Source organism: Coregonus lavaretus (genome assembly GCF_964263955.1).
Source record: "Coregonus lavaretus genome assembly, chromosome: 3".
NCBI lineage: Eukaryota > Metazoa > Chordata > Actinopteri > Salmoniformes > Salmonidae > Coregonus > Coregonus lavaretus.
The window spans coordinates 9,388,075-9,404,834 of NC_139990.1; the positions used below are offsets into that span (position 1 = coordinate 9,388,075).

General features: G+C 46.2%; 1 protein-coding gene across 1 annotated transcript in view; it reads right to left on the reverse strand.

Annotated features, from left to right (window-relative positions):
* Positions 1 to 16,760, reverse strand: part of LOC311126747 (protein tyrosine phosphatase type IVA 2) — a 46,605-nt gene that overhangs the window by 12,275 nt on the left and 17,570 nt on the right. Inside the window, exons 2-4 of the mRNA XM_084158557.1 lie at positions 3,911 to 4,225; positions 3,462 to 3,570; positions 1,131 to 1,223 (exon numbers count right to left, since the gene is read on the reverse strand). Of these exons, the coding sequence (XP_084014683.1) occupies positions 1,131 to 1,223; positions 3,462 to 3,570; positions 3,911 to 3,915 (207 nt within the window). The 5' untranslated portion in view covers positions 3,916 to 4,225. The remainder of the gene's footprint in view (positions 1 to 1,130; positions 1,224 to 3,461; positions 3,571 to 3,910; positions 4,226 to 16,760) is intronic.

The window sequence follows — 16,760 nt, forward strand, 5'->3', positions numbered from 1 at the left end:
TAGGATAAGGCTGTAACGTAACAAAATGTGGAACAAGTCAAGGGGTCTGAATACTTTCCAAATGCACTGTATATGACCATTTTATAAATGGTATAATTGTGTGATATGATAGCATTTTGCAAACCCGCTCCCCCAGTCGCGCCAAGATTAATGATTTTGACCACTAAAGTCTTGCTTCACTACACACTCCACTGCTTTGATTGGTGTAACGTTAGCTAGAAACCACACCTGTCCAGATAATGAAAAGGCACCGAAAATGTTATTTGCGGTGTGCATGATCATGAGCAAAGTCATTGTAGCCTTTCATTTTACTCCCCCTGTGAAAACCGTGAGCATGGGCTGACTTGGCTTTGCTGTACCATAGCCAGCAAGCAGCCTACCTACCAAAGGTTGCACAGTGTCCATTATAATGTCGAAAAACGCATATCAGTTAGCTTTCAATAGTTATCCATATTACCATCTTATTCTTTCTAACTATTTCTATGGTGGATTCGCGGCCACAATTTATGGAAGACGCCAAAACTTTGGCGATAACAATAGATGGCGAAGTCATCTGAGGAAAAGTTTTCCCTACATCAATGCTTATGACAAATCCAGCTCCAGAACCAGCTATAGAGCCAGCTGGCTAATCTTTTGAATACAGTGTGGTAAAGAAAAAAAAAAGAAAAATAACATAACATTAACTTGCTAGATAGGGTTAGCATGCTAGCTAGCTACACCGACCGCTGTCAGTGCCCCATTTGTTGATGTTTAGCAACTCCACGTGGAAATTCCCACACCTAATTCTTCAATATGTATAAGTAGCCTTCATCATTCTTCGGCGATGGAACCTAAACGTGCACTTCCTCTGTAGGACAGAAAATTATGTTGAAATAGTGTAGGCAGTCTGGGGGGGGGGGGGGGGGGATTTATTTAATGTGATAGAACATTGATTTTGATTGCATCTAATACAACTGTCGCCTCGATTTAGAGCAACGCCTCAGTTGTGTGATTCGCTCAGAATTTGACTTGATTAGTATGTCACTCAGTAAATCCACACCCCCAAAGTTCCAAATAGTCCCACACTTACCAGGCTCTATGCGCTAGCAAGTCAAGCCTGGGGACAAGGTTAGTGTGTGTGTAATCCTTACCACGACCTGGATCCCCCCCTTCTCCACTGGGGCCTTGTCGTAGGTGGCATCACACACTCTCACCAGTGTGTTCACCTCAAACTTCTTCAGCTCCTGAGAGAGAGATCGAGACAGAGAGAGATCGAGACAGAGAGATCGAGACAGAGAGAGATCGAGACAGAGAGATCGAGACAGAGAGATCGAGACAGAGAGAGATCGAGACAGAGAGAGATCGAGACAGAGAGAGATCGAGAGAGACAGAGAGATCGAGAGAGACCGAGAGAAACCGAGATCGAGAGAGACCGAGATCGAGAGAGACCGAGATCGAGAGAGACCGAGATCGAGAGAGACCGAGATCGAGAGAGACCGAGAGAGACCGAGATCGAGAGAGACCGAGACCGAGAGAGACCGAGATTGAGACAGAGAAGGAGAGAGACCGAGATTGAGACAGAGAAGGAGAGAGACCGAGATCGAGAGAGACCGAGATCGAGAGAGACCGAGATCGAGACAGAGAGATCGAGACAGAGAAGGAGAGAGACCGAGAGACCGAGATCGAGAGAGACCGAGATCGAGAGAGACCGAGAGAGACCGAGATAGAGACAGAGAGATCGAGACAGAGAAGGAGAGAGACCGAGAGAGACCGAGATCGAGAGATCGAGAGAGACCGAGAGAGAGAGATCGAGAGAGACCGAGAGAGAGAGATCGAGAGAGACCGAGATCGAGACAGAGAAGGAGAGAGAGAGAGACCGAGAGAGATCGAGACCGAGAAGGAGAAGATAGAGACAGACAAAGAGAGAGAGAGATCGAGACAGACAGAGAGAGAGAGATCGAGACAGACAGAGAGAGAGAGATCGAGACAGACAGAGAGAGAGAGATCGAGACAGACAGAGAGAGAGAGAGATCGAGACAGACAGAGAGAGAGAGAGATCGAGACAGACAGAGAGAGAGAGAGATCGAGACAGACAGAGAGAGAGAGATCGAGACAGACAGAGAGAGAGAGATCGAGACAGAGATCGAGACAGACAGACAGAGATCGAGACAGACAGAGATCGAGACAGAGATCGAGACAGAGAAGGAGAGAGATCGAGACAGAGAAGGAGAGAGATCGAGAGAGACCGAGACAGACCGAGATCGAGAGAGAGAGACCGAGAGAGATCGAGAGAGAGAGACCGAGAGAGATCGAGAGAGAGAGACCGAGAGAGATCGAGAGAGAGAGACCGAGAGAGAGAGACCGAGAGAGAGAGACCGAGATAGAGAAGGAGAGAGACCGAGAGAGAGATACCGAGATAGAGAAGGAGAGAGATCGAGACAGAGAGAGAGATCGAGACAGAGATCGAGACAGAGAGATCGAGACAGATCGAGACAGAGAGAGATCGAGACAGAGAGAGATCGAGAGAGAGATCGAGACAGAGAGAGATCGAGACAGAGAGAGATCGAGACAGAGAGAGATCGAGACAGACAGAGATCGAGACAGACAGAGAGAGAGATCGAGACAGACAGAGAGAGAGATCGAGACAGACAGAGATCGAGACAGAGACAGACAGAGATCGAGACAGAGACAGACAGAGATCGAGACAGAGACAGACAGAGATCGAGACAGACAGAGATCGAGACAGACAGACATAGATCGAGACAGAGATCGAGACAGAGACAGACAGAGATCGAGAGAGACAGACAGAGATCGAGAGAGACAGACAGAGATCGAGACAGACAGACAGAGATCGAGACAGACAGACAGAGATCGAGACAGACAGACAGAGATCGAGACAGACAGAGATCGAGACAGAGAGAGATCGAGACAGAGAGAGATCGAGACAGAGAGAGATCGAGACAGAGAGAGATCGAGACAGAGAGAGATCGAGACAGAGAGAGATCGAGACAGAGAGAGATCGAGACAGAGAGATCGAGACAGAGAGATCGAGACAGAGAGAGATCGAGACAGAGAGAGATCGAGACAGAGAGAGATCGAGACAGAGAGAGATCGAGACAGAGAGAGATCGAGACAGAGAGAGATCGAGACAGAGAGAGATCGAGACAGAGATCGAGAGAGAGAGAGAGACAGAGAGAGAGAGAGACAGAGAGAGAGAGAGAGAGAGAGAGAGAGAGAGAGAGAGACGGTATCAGCAAAGATATCTTGTACTCTAAACTATTTATGTTTAATTGTAGGTTGAACTGAGGGAATTTGTTATAGGCTACTTTGGTGAGGTTATTGATGCATGTACATACAGTCAGATGTATGTGTATGTCACTCCACAGTGAACTTGAGCGTTGAATTGATAAGGTTATACATGCAGACACTACAGGACAACGCACAAGCAACACACATGCCCACACACAACGTGGCGGCCTCACCTCGGTGAACTTGTTGAGCGTGGCGTTGGTGGGGTTGTGTGTGATGAGGAACCTCATGCCCTCGTAGGCAATCTCCACTGCTGCAGGGCGGTTCATGTTGGCGAGACGGCTTTGAAAACAATTACAATAAAATACTTATAATCTCTTACAAAAAGGATGACTACTTTTGGCTCAGATGTCAGCAAGGACTTCTAGTAGGATTCTGTAGGTTAAAAAAATTAATAAATAAAAACACGCCAACGAAGGGAGGTGGAGGAGGAGAGGAATGTGCATGGAAATGCCTGTGGATGTTTTACAAAAAAAGAGGGGTAACAAAAAATATGGATGAAGTAGTCCACAAGACTCCACGGGTGGGGGGGGGGGGGGGGGATTGAGTTGTTACAAATTTAAATAAAATAAAAATTGGGGAGACTATCCACGAGTCATCCAATCGGACATTCAGATTTTACCCCATTCAGGAGAGCGGTATGTGATTGGCTTCTGGGAGAGAAAGCAGGAAGTAGAAGAGAACTGTGCAGTTTTCTTATTGGCGGCTCAGGGGACAGAGCTGGGCGATCTGGCCAAGGACTACGCGGTATCCCAGGGGATCGTTGGAGGAGACAGGGATTCCCAGTGTGCTGGCTTCAGGGGGGCTTCTGGGTAGCGTAGTCCCGAGGGGGGCGGACGATTCACTTGTCCACGAAGGCGAGGTGCTGTGCCTGGCAGAAGTCTCCACTGACACTCACATACGCCATATATGTATGGCCCAAATCAACACAGAAACACTGCGAGAAAAGAGAGGGGGGAAAGAGAAAAATGTGGTTAGGTAAACTCAAATAGAGAAGGCAACAGTCACCATTTAGCAAGGCGTCATTGAAGTTTTTGAAGAGCAAGGCGGGGCAAAGAAATCTAAAAGTGCCTGTTAGGGAAACTGGTAAACTAATCACAGAAGAAATATGACCAATCATATATTTGGACTATTAAAACCTAAATCAGAGCCATTATCACCTTTGTACTCAAGGTGATATAAACCCCCACATATTTATTATCAGCCACACTCACATGGAAACGCATACAAAAACATGCAAGGACAAATTGTACATAGAAACAGACATGGGCACACACACACACACACACACAAATAAAGACACAGACACCCACGATCTCTTGGCTTCAAAAGAGAGCCTCATAAAGCATGTAATGTCTCGCCGCTAACCGGCTGATCCAGAGCCAACACCTGAAGGGTCTGAACCCAGCCACCACAAAATGGCTGGTAACTACCGCTGTCTAGTCACACACACAACATGACAGAGTCCAAGGGAGAGAGAGGGGGGTGTGGAGTGGAAGAGAGAAAAAGGGAGAAGTAAAACATTCAGTGTCTAAAGCAGCAGTCACAAGGTGAGGATTATGGTTGGCAAGGCTTCACACGAGCCAACTCTTTCACAGTCCCACACTCCCCCTTTCACCTCTCCGAGACTCTCCCTCTGTCGCCCAGTCATTCTCCTTCTCCATTCATCCCACGCTCAATGAGTCTCCTTAGGTCTCCTCTTTACTTCGGTCATTCTCTCCAGATTTCTGTCTTCTCTTTGGGAGAAATGGTTCTCCAATTTTCTTAGTGTCTTGCCTCCTTTCCCCATAGGCCTCTTTCTCTACCTCTCTCCCCATCCTCTTTCTCTACCTCTCTCCCCATCCTCTTTCTCTACCTCTCTCCCCATCCTCTTTCTCTACCTCTCTCCCCATCCTCTTTCTCTACCTCTCTCCCCATCCTCTTTCTCTACCTCTCTCTCTACCTCTCTCCCCATCCTCTCTCTCTACCTCTCTCCCCATCCTCTACCTCTCTCCCCATCCTCTTTCTCTACCTCTCTCCCCATCCTCTCTCTCTACCCCTCTCCCCATCCTCTTTCTCTACCTCTCTCCCCATCCTCTTTCTCTACCTCTCTCCCCATCCTCTTTCTCTACCTCTCTCCCCATCCTCTTTCGCTACCTCTCCCCCATCCTCTTTCTCTACCTCTCCCCCCATCCTCTTTCTCTACCTCTCCCCCCATCCTCTTTCTCTACCTCTCCCCCCCACCCTCTTTCTCTACCTCTCCCCCCCACCCTCTTTCTCTACCTATCTCATATCTTAGTCTGTCTCAGTCTGTCGTGGCACCGGTACAGAGCAGTCGTCTCGGAACAGGGTAACTCCTTAAAAAGACACACCGACCCTCTATACACTTGACTCACTTTGCCTTGCTCACCTTCTCTGCAGACAGAGGGAGCGAGAGGTGCCTGCCTTGCCCACTTAATCTCTCACTCTGTGCCAATTACTGCCAGGGCTACTCTTCCGAGACTAAAACCAACCTTCTCTCCCCCTTTCTCCTGCCATCTCTCTGCCTTAGCCGGTGACAGAAACAGGGCCAGTCTTCAAAAGAGCCACCGTTCTCCAGTGGGTAAAGATCTCTCCCTGATGCCTTTAATTACCAGCTCCAAACAGCACTAAAAACACTATTGGAGAAAAAAAAAATCAACAATCTAGTTACATATCGGCTTATTATTTTTGACGATATCGTATAATTTTGACAATATCGCAATATAATTTTTGCGCTAGTTGGCTGTACCTGCACCAAAACTCCAGCATTTTTCCTCCATAGCTTGTTCTCCTCCTTTTTAAATAGGGAGCCAATTAGTTTTCTCCACTTTTATTTCCTTTCTCTCGTCCCTCTGCAGCAGACATACGGTGAGCAATATGTTTGGAACATCGAAACACAAAATCAGAGTATTGAATCGCAATACATATAGAATCGTGAGAATCGCAATGTGTATCAGCACCTAAATATTGTGATATCATTTCGTGAGGACCCTGGCAATTCCCAGTCCTACTATACACAATGCATTGCAGTATGGCACCGCCACAAACACATTCATTATGATCTAAAAGGGAAAATGGATCAGGACCAGACAAACGGTGTCAGGTCGAGGAAGAAAGTGGGAATGAAAAAAGAAACTTCAGAGCAGTATGTCATCAGCTTCTAATTTTTCAGTAAAAGACGGATATCATATGGGAGATAGGTTCTCAACAAGGTTTTCAACAGGTGCCACTCAGTGATCTGTCAACAACAGAGGAAGAATCAGAGGAGAGAGATGGCGCTGCGTCCCAAATGGCACCCAAACACCATTTTGTGTACTACTTTTGACCAGGACCAAGTAGTGCACTATAAAGGGAGCCATTTGGGACACAGCCAGAGCGAACGTTTCTCCAGAGAAAGCGTGAGAGAGCAATCAAATACAACAACGTGTGTGGAGAGTGACAGACAAGTGAAGTCAGAGACCAACCCAATGGAGGTAGAAAGACCAGACTACTATAATGACAGGCAACAGGAATGCAATGCTCACACAATATCACACTTAATAGATGTGATGACGCACAATCTTGAGCTTATCAAATTGTACTACAATCAGCCTCAAAACAACGCCTTTAAAATGGAGTCCCACAGCTTGCAGTGCCTCCAAACATGAGTACACAGCAGTTGTGCTGCAAACAGCAGCTAAGTAGAATCCTTCATAGCTAAGTGGTATTAGCATCAATTTCCATTCAGTCAGCATATAGACTTACATATGTCAAGGTCCTTTCTCCCTAATAATAGTCACCTAGCCATGCCTCAATAGTCCCAAGTTAATGTCAATGAATATGGAGGAAAGGAGACAAGGAGAGGAAGCCAATCGTCAGACTATTGAGATGCACCCCAGTTAAAGCCGGTCTCTGAGTGGCACTAGCTAGAGGAACAGCCCTCGGCAAGCACATTGTGGTAAAGCCAGACCAGCCATTCTTCCACAACGCTGCCGGGAACTCATGCAAATCACTCAGCCATATTTGCAAACAACAACTTCTGCAATTGCGCCCAGCTGTCAGCACAGATGGAGAGAAGAGCGCAAACACACCAAATCAGTCTGTAAAGATGGTGTTTGTTACCACACAGGAAATACAACACATAATGTACCTTTATGAACACTGTGCGTATGTGTGAGACAGTGAAACTGACTGCTATCAGGCATAATTGTGTAGCCTAACCATGAGTAGTTGACAAAGATGTAGGCCTAGACAATTATAAAATAACTCAAAATTGGTCAAACTCCTAATTTCAACCAGGAAACTGAACTAGCCAACCTAAAACACAAAAAGAAACACACAGCTAGGCCTACATTCAAGACAAATGCCAACAAGGGGCCTATTTAGGCCTACATTCAGGTCAACCGGGTTAGAAACGCTTTATTATTTTTGTCTAGCCTACAACCTTCATAATTAGGCCACTTATGTCATCATTATTTGGCATTGCCTCACAGCTGCTCCACACAACTCTGCTGTTGAACGAGCGCTAACGAAGAACATGAAACACCACAAGCTGATTATTATCCTGAAGCTCTCCTGCTATGTCACACATACACTAAAGCACCGTTGTTGTGAGTACCAACATGTCCCTTTCTTTTCCAGCTGGACTGAATGTTGTTTAGTACACACTGTGTGTCCACTCAGCACTAAGAAATTGTTCAACTAGCTACATCAAGTATTTTCTTCCACCGGATACTGAGATAGGCTTAGCCTAATATATGAACCTGGGAAAAACATCTACAAAAAGTCACCACCACCACACACCACTAAACTACCCACACGTATTCTGTAGGGCTGGGAATTGCCAGGGACCTCATTTACATTTTAGTCATTTAGCAGACGCTCTTATCCAGAGCGACTTACAGTTAAGTGAGTGCATACATTTTATTTATTTTTTCCACTGGCACCACGTGGGAATCAAACCCACAACCCTGGCGTTGTAAACACCATGCTCTACCAACTGAGCTACATCCCGATACAACATAATCACGACACTTAGGTGCCAATACGAAATATATTGCGATTCTCACGATTCAGGAACAACTGCTCTTTCCATGACAGACTGACCAGGTGAATCCAGCTGAAAGCTATGATCCCTTATTGAGGTCACCTGTTAAATACACTTCAATCAGTGTAGATGGAGACAGGTCAAAGAAGGATTTTTAAGCCTTGAGACATGGATTGTGTATGTGTGCCATTCAGAGGGTGAATGGGCAAGACAAAATATTTAAGTGCTTTTGAACAGGCATGGTACTAGGTTTGTGTGCGTCAAGAACTGCAACGCTGCTGGGTTTTTCACGCACAACATTTTTCCATGTGTATCACGAATGGTCCACCACCTAAAGGACATCCAGCCAACTTGACAACTGTGGGAAGCATTGGAGTCAACATGGGCCAGCATCCTTGTTGAAAGCTTGACACCGTGTAGAATCCATGCCGACGAATTGAAGGTGTTCTGAGGGCAAAAGGGGGTGCAACGCAATATTAGGAAGGTGTTCCTAATGTTTTGTACATTCAGTGTATATGTAATTGCGATTTGATGTTCCAAACCTATTGCTCACTATATGTCTGCTGCAGAGGGATAAGACAGCTACGAGACAAAAAGTTTTGATCAGTCATGGAAATAAGTGGTGAAAACATGTTGGCTCACTATTTAAACAGAAGACTGATGGAAAATACTGGAATTTTGGCACAGGTACAGCCGACTAGCACTAGCTAATGCCATCTACAGTAGAAAAAATATTATATATAAACTCAGCAAAAAAAGAAACGTCCTCTCACCGTCTCACTGAGTTTATTTTTAGCAAACTTAACATGTGTAAATATTTGTATGAACATAACAAGATTCAACAACTGAGACAAACTGAACAAGTTCCACAGACATGTGACTAACAGAAATTGAATAATGTGTCCCTGAACAAAGGGGGGGGGTCAAAATCAAAAGTAACAGTCAGTATCTGGTGTGGCCACCAGCTGCATTAAGTACTGCAGTACATCTCCTCCTCATGGACTGCACCAGATTTGCCAGTTCTTGCTGTGAGACGTTACCCCACTCTTCCACCAAGGCACCTGCAAGTTCCCAGACATTTCTGGGGGGGGGAATGGCCCTAGTCCTCACCCTCCAATCCAACAGGTCCCAGACGTGCTCAATGGGATTGAGATCTGGGCTCATCGCTGGCCATGGCAGAACACTGACATTCCTGTCTTGCGGGAAATCACGCACAGAACGAGCAGTATGGCTGGTGGCATTGTCATGCTGGAGGGTCATGTCAGGATGAGCCTGCAGGAAGGGTACCACGAGGGAGGAGGATATCTTCCCTGTAACGCATAGCGTTGAGATTGCCTGCAATGACAACAACTCAGTCCGATGATGCTGTGACACACCGCCCCAGACCATGACGGACCCTCCACCTCCAAATCGATCCCGCTCCAGAGTACAGGCCTTGGTGTAACGCTCATTCCTTCGACGATTAACGCAAATCCGACCATCACCCCTGGTGAGACAAAACCGCGACTCGTCAGTGAAGAGCACTTTTTGCCAGTCCTGTCTGGTCTGTGGGTTTGTGACCATAGGCGACGTTGTTGCCGGTGATGTCTGGTGAGGACCTGCCTTACAACAGGCCTACAAGCCCTCAGTCCAGCCTCTCTCAGCCTATTGCAGACAGTCTGAGCACTGATGGAGGGATTGTGTGTTCCTGGTGTAACTGGGGCAGTTGTTGTTGCCATCCCGTACCTGTCCCGCAGGTGTGATGTTCGGATGTACCGATCCTGTGCAGGTGTTATTACACGTGGTCTGCCACTGTGAGGACGATCAGCTGTCCGTCCTGTCTCCCTGTAGCGCAGTCTTAGGCATCTCACAGTACGGACATTGCAATTTATTGCCCTGGCCACATCTGCAGTCCTCATGCCTCCTTGCAGCTTGCCTAAAGAACATTCATGCAGATGAGCAGGGACCCTGGGCATCTTTCTTTTGGTGTTTTTCAGAGTCAGTAGAAAGGCCTCTTTAGTGTCCTAAGTTTTCATAATGGTGGCTTAATTGCATACCGTCTGTAAGCTGTTAGTGTCTTAACAACCATTTCACAGGTGCATGTTCATTAATTGTATATGGTTAATTGAACAAGCATGGGAAACAGTGTTTAAACCGTTTACAATGAAGATCTGTGAAGTTATTAGGATTTTTACAAATTATCTTTGAAAGACAGTTTCTTTTTTTGCTGATATATATATATATACATACATACATACACACACACACACATACAGTGGTGAGAACAAGTATTTGATACACTGCCGATTTTGCAGGTTTTCCTACTTAGAAAGCATGTAGAGGTCTGTAATTTTTATCATAGGTACACTTCAACTGTGAGAGACAGAATCTAAAAAATCCAGAAAATCACATTGTATGATTTTTAAGTAATTAATTTGCATTTGATTGGATGACATAAGTATTTGATCACCTACCAACCAGTAAGAATTCCAGCTCTCACAGACCTGTTAGTTGTTCTTTAAGAAGCCCTCCTGTTCCCCACTCATTACATTTTACATTTTAGTCATTTAGCAGACGCTCTTATCCAGAGCGACTTACAGTTAGTGAATACATATATATATTTTTTTATACTGGCCCCCCGTGGGAATCGAACCCACAACCCTGGCGTTGCAAACGCCATGCTCTATCAACTGAGCTACATCCCTGCCGGCCATTCCCTCCCCTACCCTGGACGACGCTGGGCCAATTGTGCGTCGCCCATGAGTCTCCCGGTCGCGGCCGGCTGCGACAGAGCCTGGATTCGAACCAGGATCTCTAGTGACACAGTTAGCACTGCGATGCAGTGCCTTAGACCACTGCGCCACTCAGGAGCTCAATACTTACCTGTATTAACTGCACCCGTTTGAACTGCACAAGGCTGGGATGGGCTACAGGACAATAGGCAAGCAGCTTGGTGAGAAGGCAACAACTGTTGGCGCAATTATTAGAAAATGGAAGAAGTTCAAGATGACGGTCAATCAACCTCGGTCTGGGGCTCCATGCAAGATCTCACCTTGTGGGGCATCAATGATCATGAGGAAGGTGAGGGATCAGCCCAGAACTACACGGCAGGACCTGGTCAATGATCTGAAGAGAGCTGGGACCACAGTCTCAAAGAAACCCATTAGTAACACTACGCCGTCATGGATTAAATCCTGCAGCGCACGCAAGGTCCCCCTGCTCAAGCCAGCGCATGTCCAGGCCCGTCTGAAGTTTGCCAATGACCATCTGGATGATCCAGAGGAGGAATGGAAGAAGGTCATGTGGTCTGATGAGACAAAAATTGAGGTTTTTGGTCTAAACTCCACTCGCCGTGTTTGGAGGAAGAAGAAGAATGAGTACAACCCCAAGAACACCATCCCAACCGTGAAGCATGGAGGTGGAAACATTCTTTGGGGATGCTTTTCTGCAAAGGGGACAGGACGACTGCACCGTATTGAGGGGAGGATGGATGGGGCCATGTATCGAGAGATCTTCGCCAACAACCTCCTTCCCTTAGTAAGAGCATTGAGATGGGTCGTGGCTGGGTCTTCCAGCATGACAACGACTCGAAACACACAGCCAGGGCAACTAAGGAGTGGCGCCGTAAGAAGCATCTCAAGGTCCTGGAGTGGCCTGGCCAGTCTCCAGACCTGAACCCAATAGAACATCTTTGGAGGGAGCTGAAAGTCTGTATTGCCCAGCGACAGCCCCGAAACCTGAAGGATCTGGAGAAGGTCTGTATGGAGGAGTGGGCCAAAATCCCTGCTGCAGTGTGTGCAAACCTGGTCAAGACCTACAGGAAACGTATGATCTCTGCAATTGCAAACAAAGGTTTCTGTACCAAATATTAAGTTCTGCTTTTCTGATGTATCAAATACTTATGTCATGCAATAAAATGCAAATTAACTACTTTAAAATCATATAATGTGATTTTCTGGATTTTTGTTTTAGATTCCGTCTCTCACAGTTGAAGTATACCTATGATAAAAATTACAGACCTCTACATGCTTTGTAAGTAGGAAAACCTGCAAAATCGTCAGTGTATCAAATACTTGTTCTCCCCACTGTACATACACACACTGGCCAAAAGTATGTGGACACCTGCTCGTCAAACATCTCCATATTAATGCCCATGTTTTTGGAATGAGTTGGTCCCCCCTTTGCTGTTTTAACAGCCTACAATCTTATGGGAAGGCTTTCCACTAGATGTTGGAACATTGCTGCGGGGACTTGCTCCTATTAAGCCACAAGAGCATTAGTGAGGTAGGCCAATGATGTTTGGCGATTAGGCCTGGCTTGCAGTCGGCGTTCCAATTCATCCCAAAGGTGTTCGATGGGGTTGAGGTCAGGGCTCTGTGCAGGCCAGTCAAGTTCTTCCACACCAATCTCAAACCATTTCTCTATGGACCTTTCTTTGTGCACGGGGGCAATGTCATGCTGAAACTGGAAAAGGCCTTCCCCTAACTGTTGCCACAAAGTTGGAAGCACAGAATATTCTAGAATGTCATTGTATGCTGTAGCGTTAAGATTTCCCTTCACTGGAACTAAGCAGCCTGGCCCGAACCATGAAATACAGTCCCAGACCATTATTCCTCAAACAAACATTACAGTTTGCACTATGCATTGGGGCAGGTAGCGTTCTCCTGGCATCCGCCAAACACAGATGTGTCCGTCGGACTGCCAGGTGGTGAAGCTTGGCAGAGAATGCATTTCCACTGCTCCAGAGTACAATGGCGACGAGCTTTACATCACTCCAACCGACGCTTGGCATTGCGCATGGTGATCTTAGGCTTGTGTGCGGCTGCTCGGCCATGGAAACCCATTTCATGACGCTCCCGACAAAAGTTATTGTGCTGACGTTGCTTCCAGAGGTAGTTTGGAACTCAGTAGTGAGTGTTGCAACCGAGGACAGACGTTTTTTACGCGCTTAAGCACTCGGCGGTCCCGTTCTGTGAGCTTGTGTAGCCTACCCCTTTGCGGCCCTGCCGTTGTTGCTCCTTGACGTTTCCGCCTCACAATAACAGCACTTACAGTTGACACTCTAGCAGGGCAGAAATTTCATGAACTGACTTGTTGGAAAGGTGGCATCCTATGACGGTGCCACATTGAAAGTCACTGAGCTCTTCAGTAAGGCCCTTCTACTGCCAATGTTTGTCTATGGAGATTGCATGGCTGTGTGCTCAATTTTATACACCTGTCAGCAATGGGTGAAATCGCAGAATCCACTAATTTAAAGGCGTGTCCACATACTTTTGTATAGATATAGTATATAGCATAGATAGATAGATATCAATATTTGTTTTTTCGTTTCTTTCAGAAATCGATACTTGGGAGTCAAATATCGATACAATATTGTCCAAAAATAATATGTTACTGTATCGATTTTTTTCCCCATCACTAGTATAATGAGAAACAGCTAGGCTGCACATTAGCAGTACTGGGGACTACTAGCTGAGACTCAAAGGCCCTGGCTATGTTCCAAATTGCGAGCGAGAGTCCCCTCTTGGTGCCCTGCTTCCCGGCCTGGCCACTGTCATGTTTTCCCCTGATGGGCATGTATAGAACAACATGGTCAGGTGGGGAGCACGAGAGCTGATAGGGAGAGCAGAGTAGACCCACTGGCACCGATCTCCCACACCATGACAGAGGGGGAAGGAGGGAGGGGAGAAGTGGCAGGGGGAACAGAGAAAGGGGGAGGGAGGAGAGAGGGGGAGAAGGAGTAAGAGAAAAAGAAAGAGTGGGAGGGTAGTGGTGTAAAGAGCGTGATAATGAGCCCGAGAATCAGAGAACAAAAGAATCCAACCAGATGATAGCGGGGATGGGAGTGCAGCCAGGGAGACCCGGCCGCCCTACGAACTACATTGCATGACTGTGCCATTCTCAAACCATTAACAGATTTGTCTGTACTCTGCTGTAAAGCTCGGCTCAGGAAAACTAGGTTGGATTTGACAGCAAAGAAGCCGTGTGTGGGTGTGTCAGACAGTGTAGAACAAAAGAGCCTAATTACGAAGTGACTGACTGGTGAAATAATGGGACTAATCTTTATTTGCATGTTAGTAAGGGAAGCAGCAGTGTGTGAATTGTGTGTTTGACAGACCGGTCCCATTAACAAGAAATGATAAGCTGTGGGACTGGATGTGTGCCAGTGAGAGAGAGAGACTCTATTTAAGCTGTGCAGGCAGACAGGAAAGACCTGCTACAATGGGACACTAATAGAGTGACAATGTCTCTTACGTATTCTCTATGTAAAAGAAATAAATGCTCTGGGATTTCAAGCTAATAGACCCTAGGCTATAGCCTTAACATCCATGAGAAGTAAAACCCAAACCACCTGAAATTTAGTCAACCCTCCCTCCCACATCCCTGTACAGGGTGAAACATGTGGGATTAGCAGGGGTTTTGAATAACATACAGTGAGGGAAAAAGGTATTTGATCCCCTGCTGATTTTGTACGTTTGCCCACTGACAAAGACATGATCAGTCTATCATTTGGTAGGTTTATTTGAACAGTGAGAGACAGAATAACAACAAAAATATCCAAAAAAACATGTCAAAAATGTTATGAATTGATTTGCATTTTAAATTAGGGAAATAAGTATTTGACCCCCTCTCAAATCAGAAAGATTTCTGGCTCCCAGGTGTCTTTTATACAGGTAACGAGCTGAGATTAGGAGCACACTCTTAAAGGGAGTGCTCCTAATCTCAGTTTGTTACCTGTATAAAAGACACCTGTCCACAGAAGCAATCAGAATCCAAACTCTCCACCATGACCAAGACCAAAGAGCTCTCCAAGGATGTCAGGGACAAGATTGTAGACCTACACAAGGCTGGAATAGGATACAAGACCATCGCCATGCAGTTTGGTGAGAAGGTGACAACAGTTGGTGCGATTATTCGCAAATGGAAGAAACACAAAATAACTGTCAATCTTCCTCAGCCTGGGGCTCCATGCAAGATCTCACCTCGTGGAGTTGCAATGATCATGAGAACGGTGAGGAATCAGCCCAGAACTACACGGGAGGATCTTGTCAATGATCGCAAGGCAGCTGGGACCATAGTCACCAACAAAACAAATTGGTAACACACTACGCCGTGAAGGACTGAAATCCTGCAACTCCCGCAAGGTCCCCCTGCTCAAGAAAGCACATATAAAGGCCCGTCTGAAGTTTGCCAATGAACATCTGAATGATTCAGAGGAGAATTGGGTGAAAGTGTTGTGGTCAGATGAGACCAAAATCGAGCTCTTTGGCATCAACTCAACTCGCCGTGTTTGGAGGAGGAGGAATGCTGCCTATGACCCCAAGAACACCATCCCCACCGTCAAACATGGAGGTGGAAACATTATGCTTTGGGGGTGTTTTTCTGCTAAGGGGACAGGACAACTTCACTGCATCAAAGGGACTATGGACGGGGCCATGTACCGTCAAATCTTGAGTGAGAACCTCCTTCCCTCAGCCAGGGCATTGAAAATGGGTTGTGGATGGGTATTCCAGCATGACAATGACCCAAAACACACGGCCAAGTCAACAAAGGAGTGGCTCAAGAAGAAGCACATTAAGGTCCTGGAGTGGCCTAGCCAGTCTCCAGACCTTAATCTCATAGAAAATCTGTGGAGGGAGCTGAACGTTCGAGTTGCCGAACGTCAGCCTCGAAACCTTAACGACTTGGAGAAGATCTGCAAAGAGGAGTGGGACAAAATCCCTCCTGAGATTTGTGCAAACCTGGTGGCCAACTACAACAAACGTCTGACCTCTGTGATTGCCAACAAGGGTTTTGCCACCAACTACTAAGTCATGTTTTGCAGAGGGGTCAAATACTTATTTCCCTCATTAAAATGCAAATAAATTTATAACATTTTAGACATGCATTTTTCTGGATTTTTTTGTGGTTATTCTGCCTCTCACTGTTCAAATAAACCTACCATTAAAATTATAGACTGATAATTTCTTTATCAGTGGGCAAATTTTTCCCCCCTCACTGTGTGTGTGTGTGTGTGTGTGTGTGTGTGTGTGTGTGTGTGTGTGTGTGTGTGTGTGTGTACACATACATATATATAGCTCAAAAAAATAAAGGGAACACTTAAACAACAATGTAACCAAGTCAATCACACTTCTGTGAAATCAAACTGTCCACTTAGGAAGCAACACTGATTGACAATAAATGTCACATGCTGTTGTGCAAATGGAATAGACAACAGGTGGAAATTATAGGCAATTAGCAAGACACCCCCAATAAAGGACTGGTTTTGCAGGTGATGACCACAGACCACTTCTCAGTTCCTATGCTTCCTGGCTGATGTCTTGGTCACATTTGAATGCTGGCGGTGCTTTCGCTCTAGTGGTAGCATGAGACGGAGTCTACAACCCACACAAGTGGCTCAGGTAGTGCAGCTTATCCAGGATGGCACATCAATGCGAGCAGTGGCAAGAAGGTTTGCTGTGTCTGT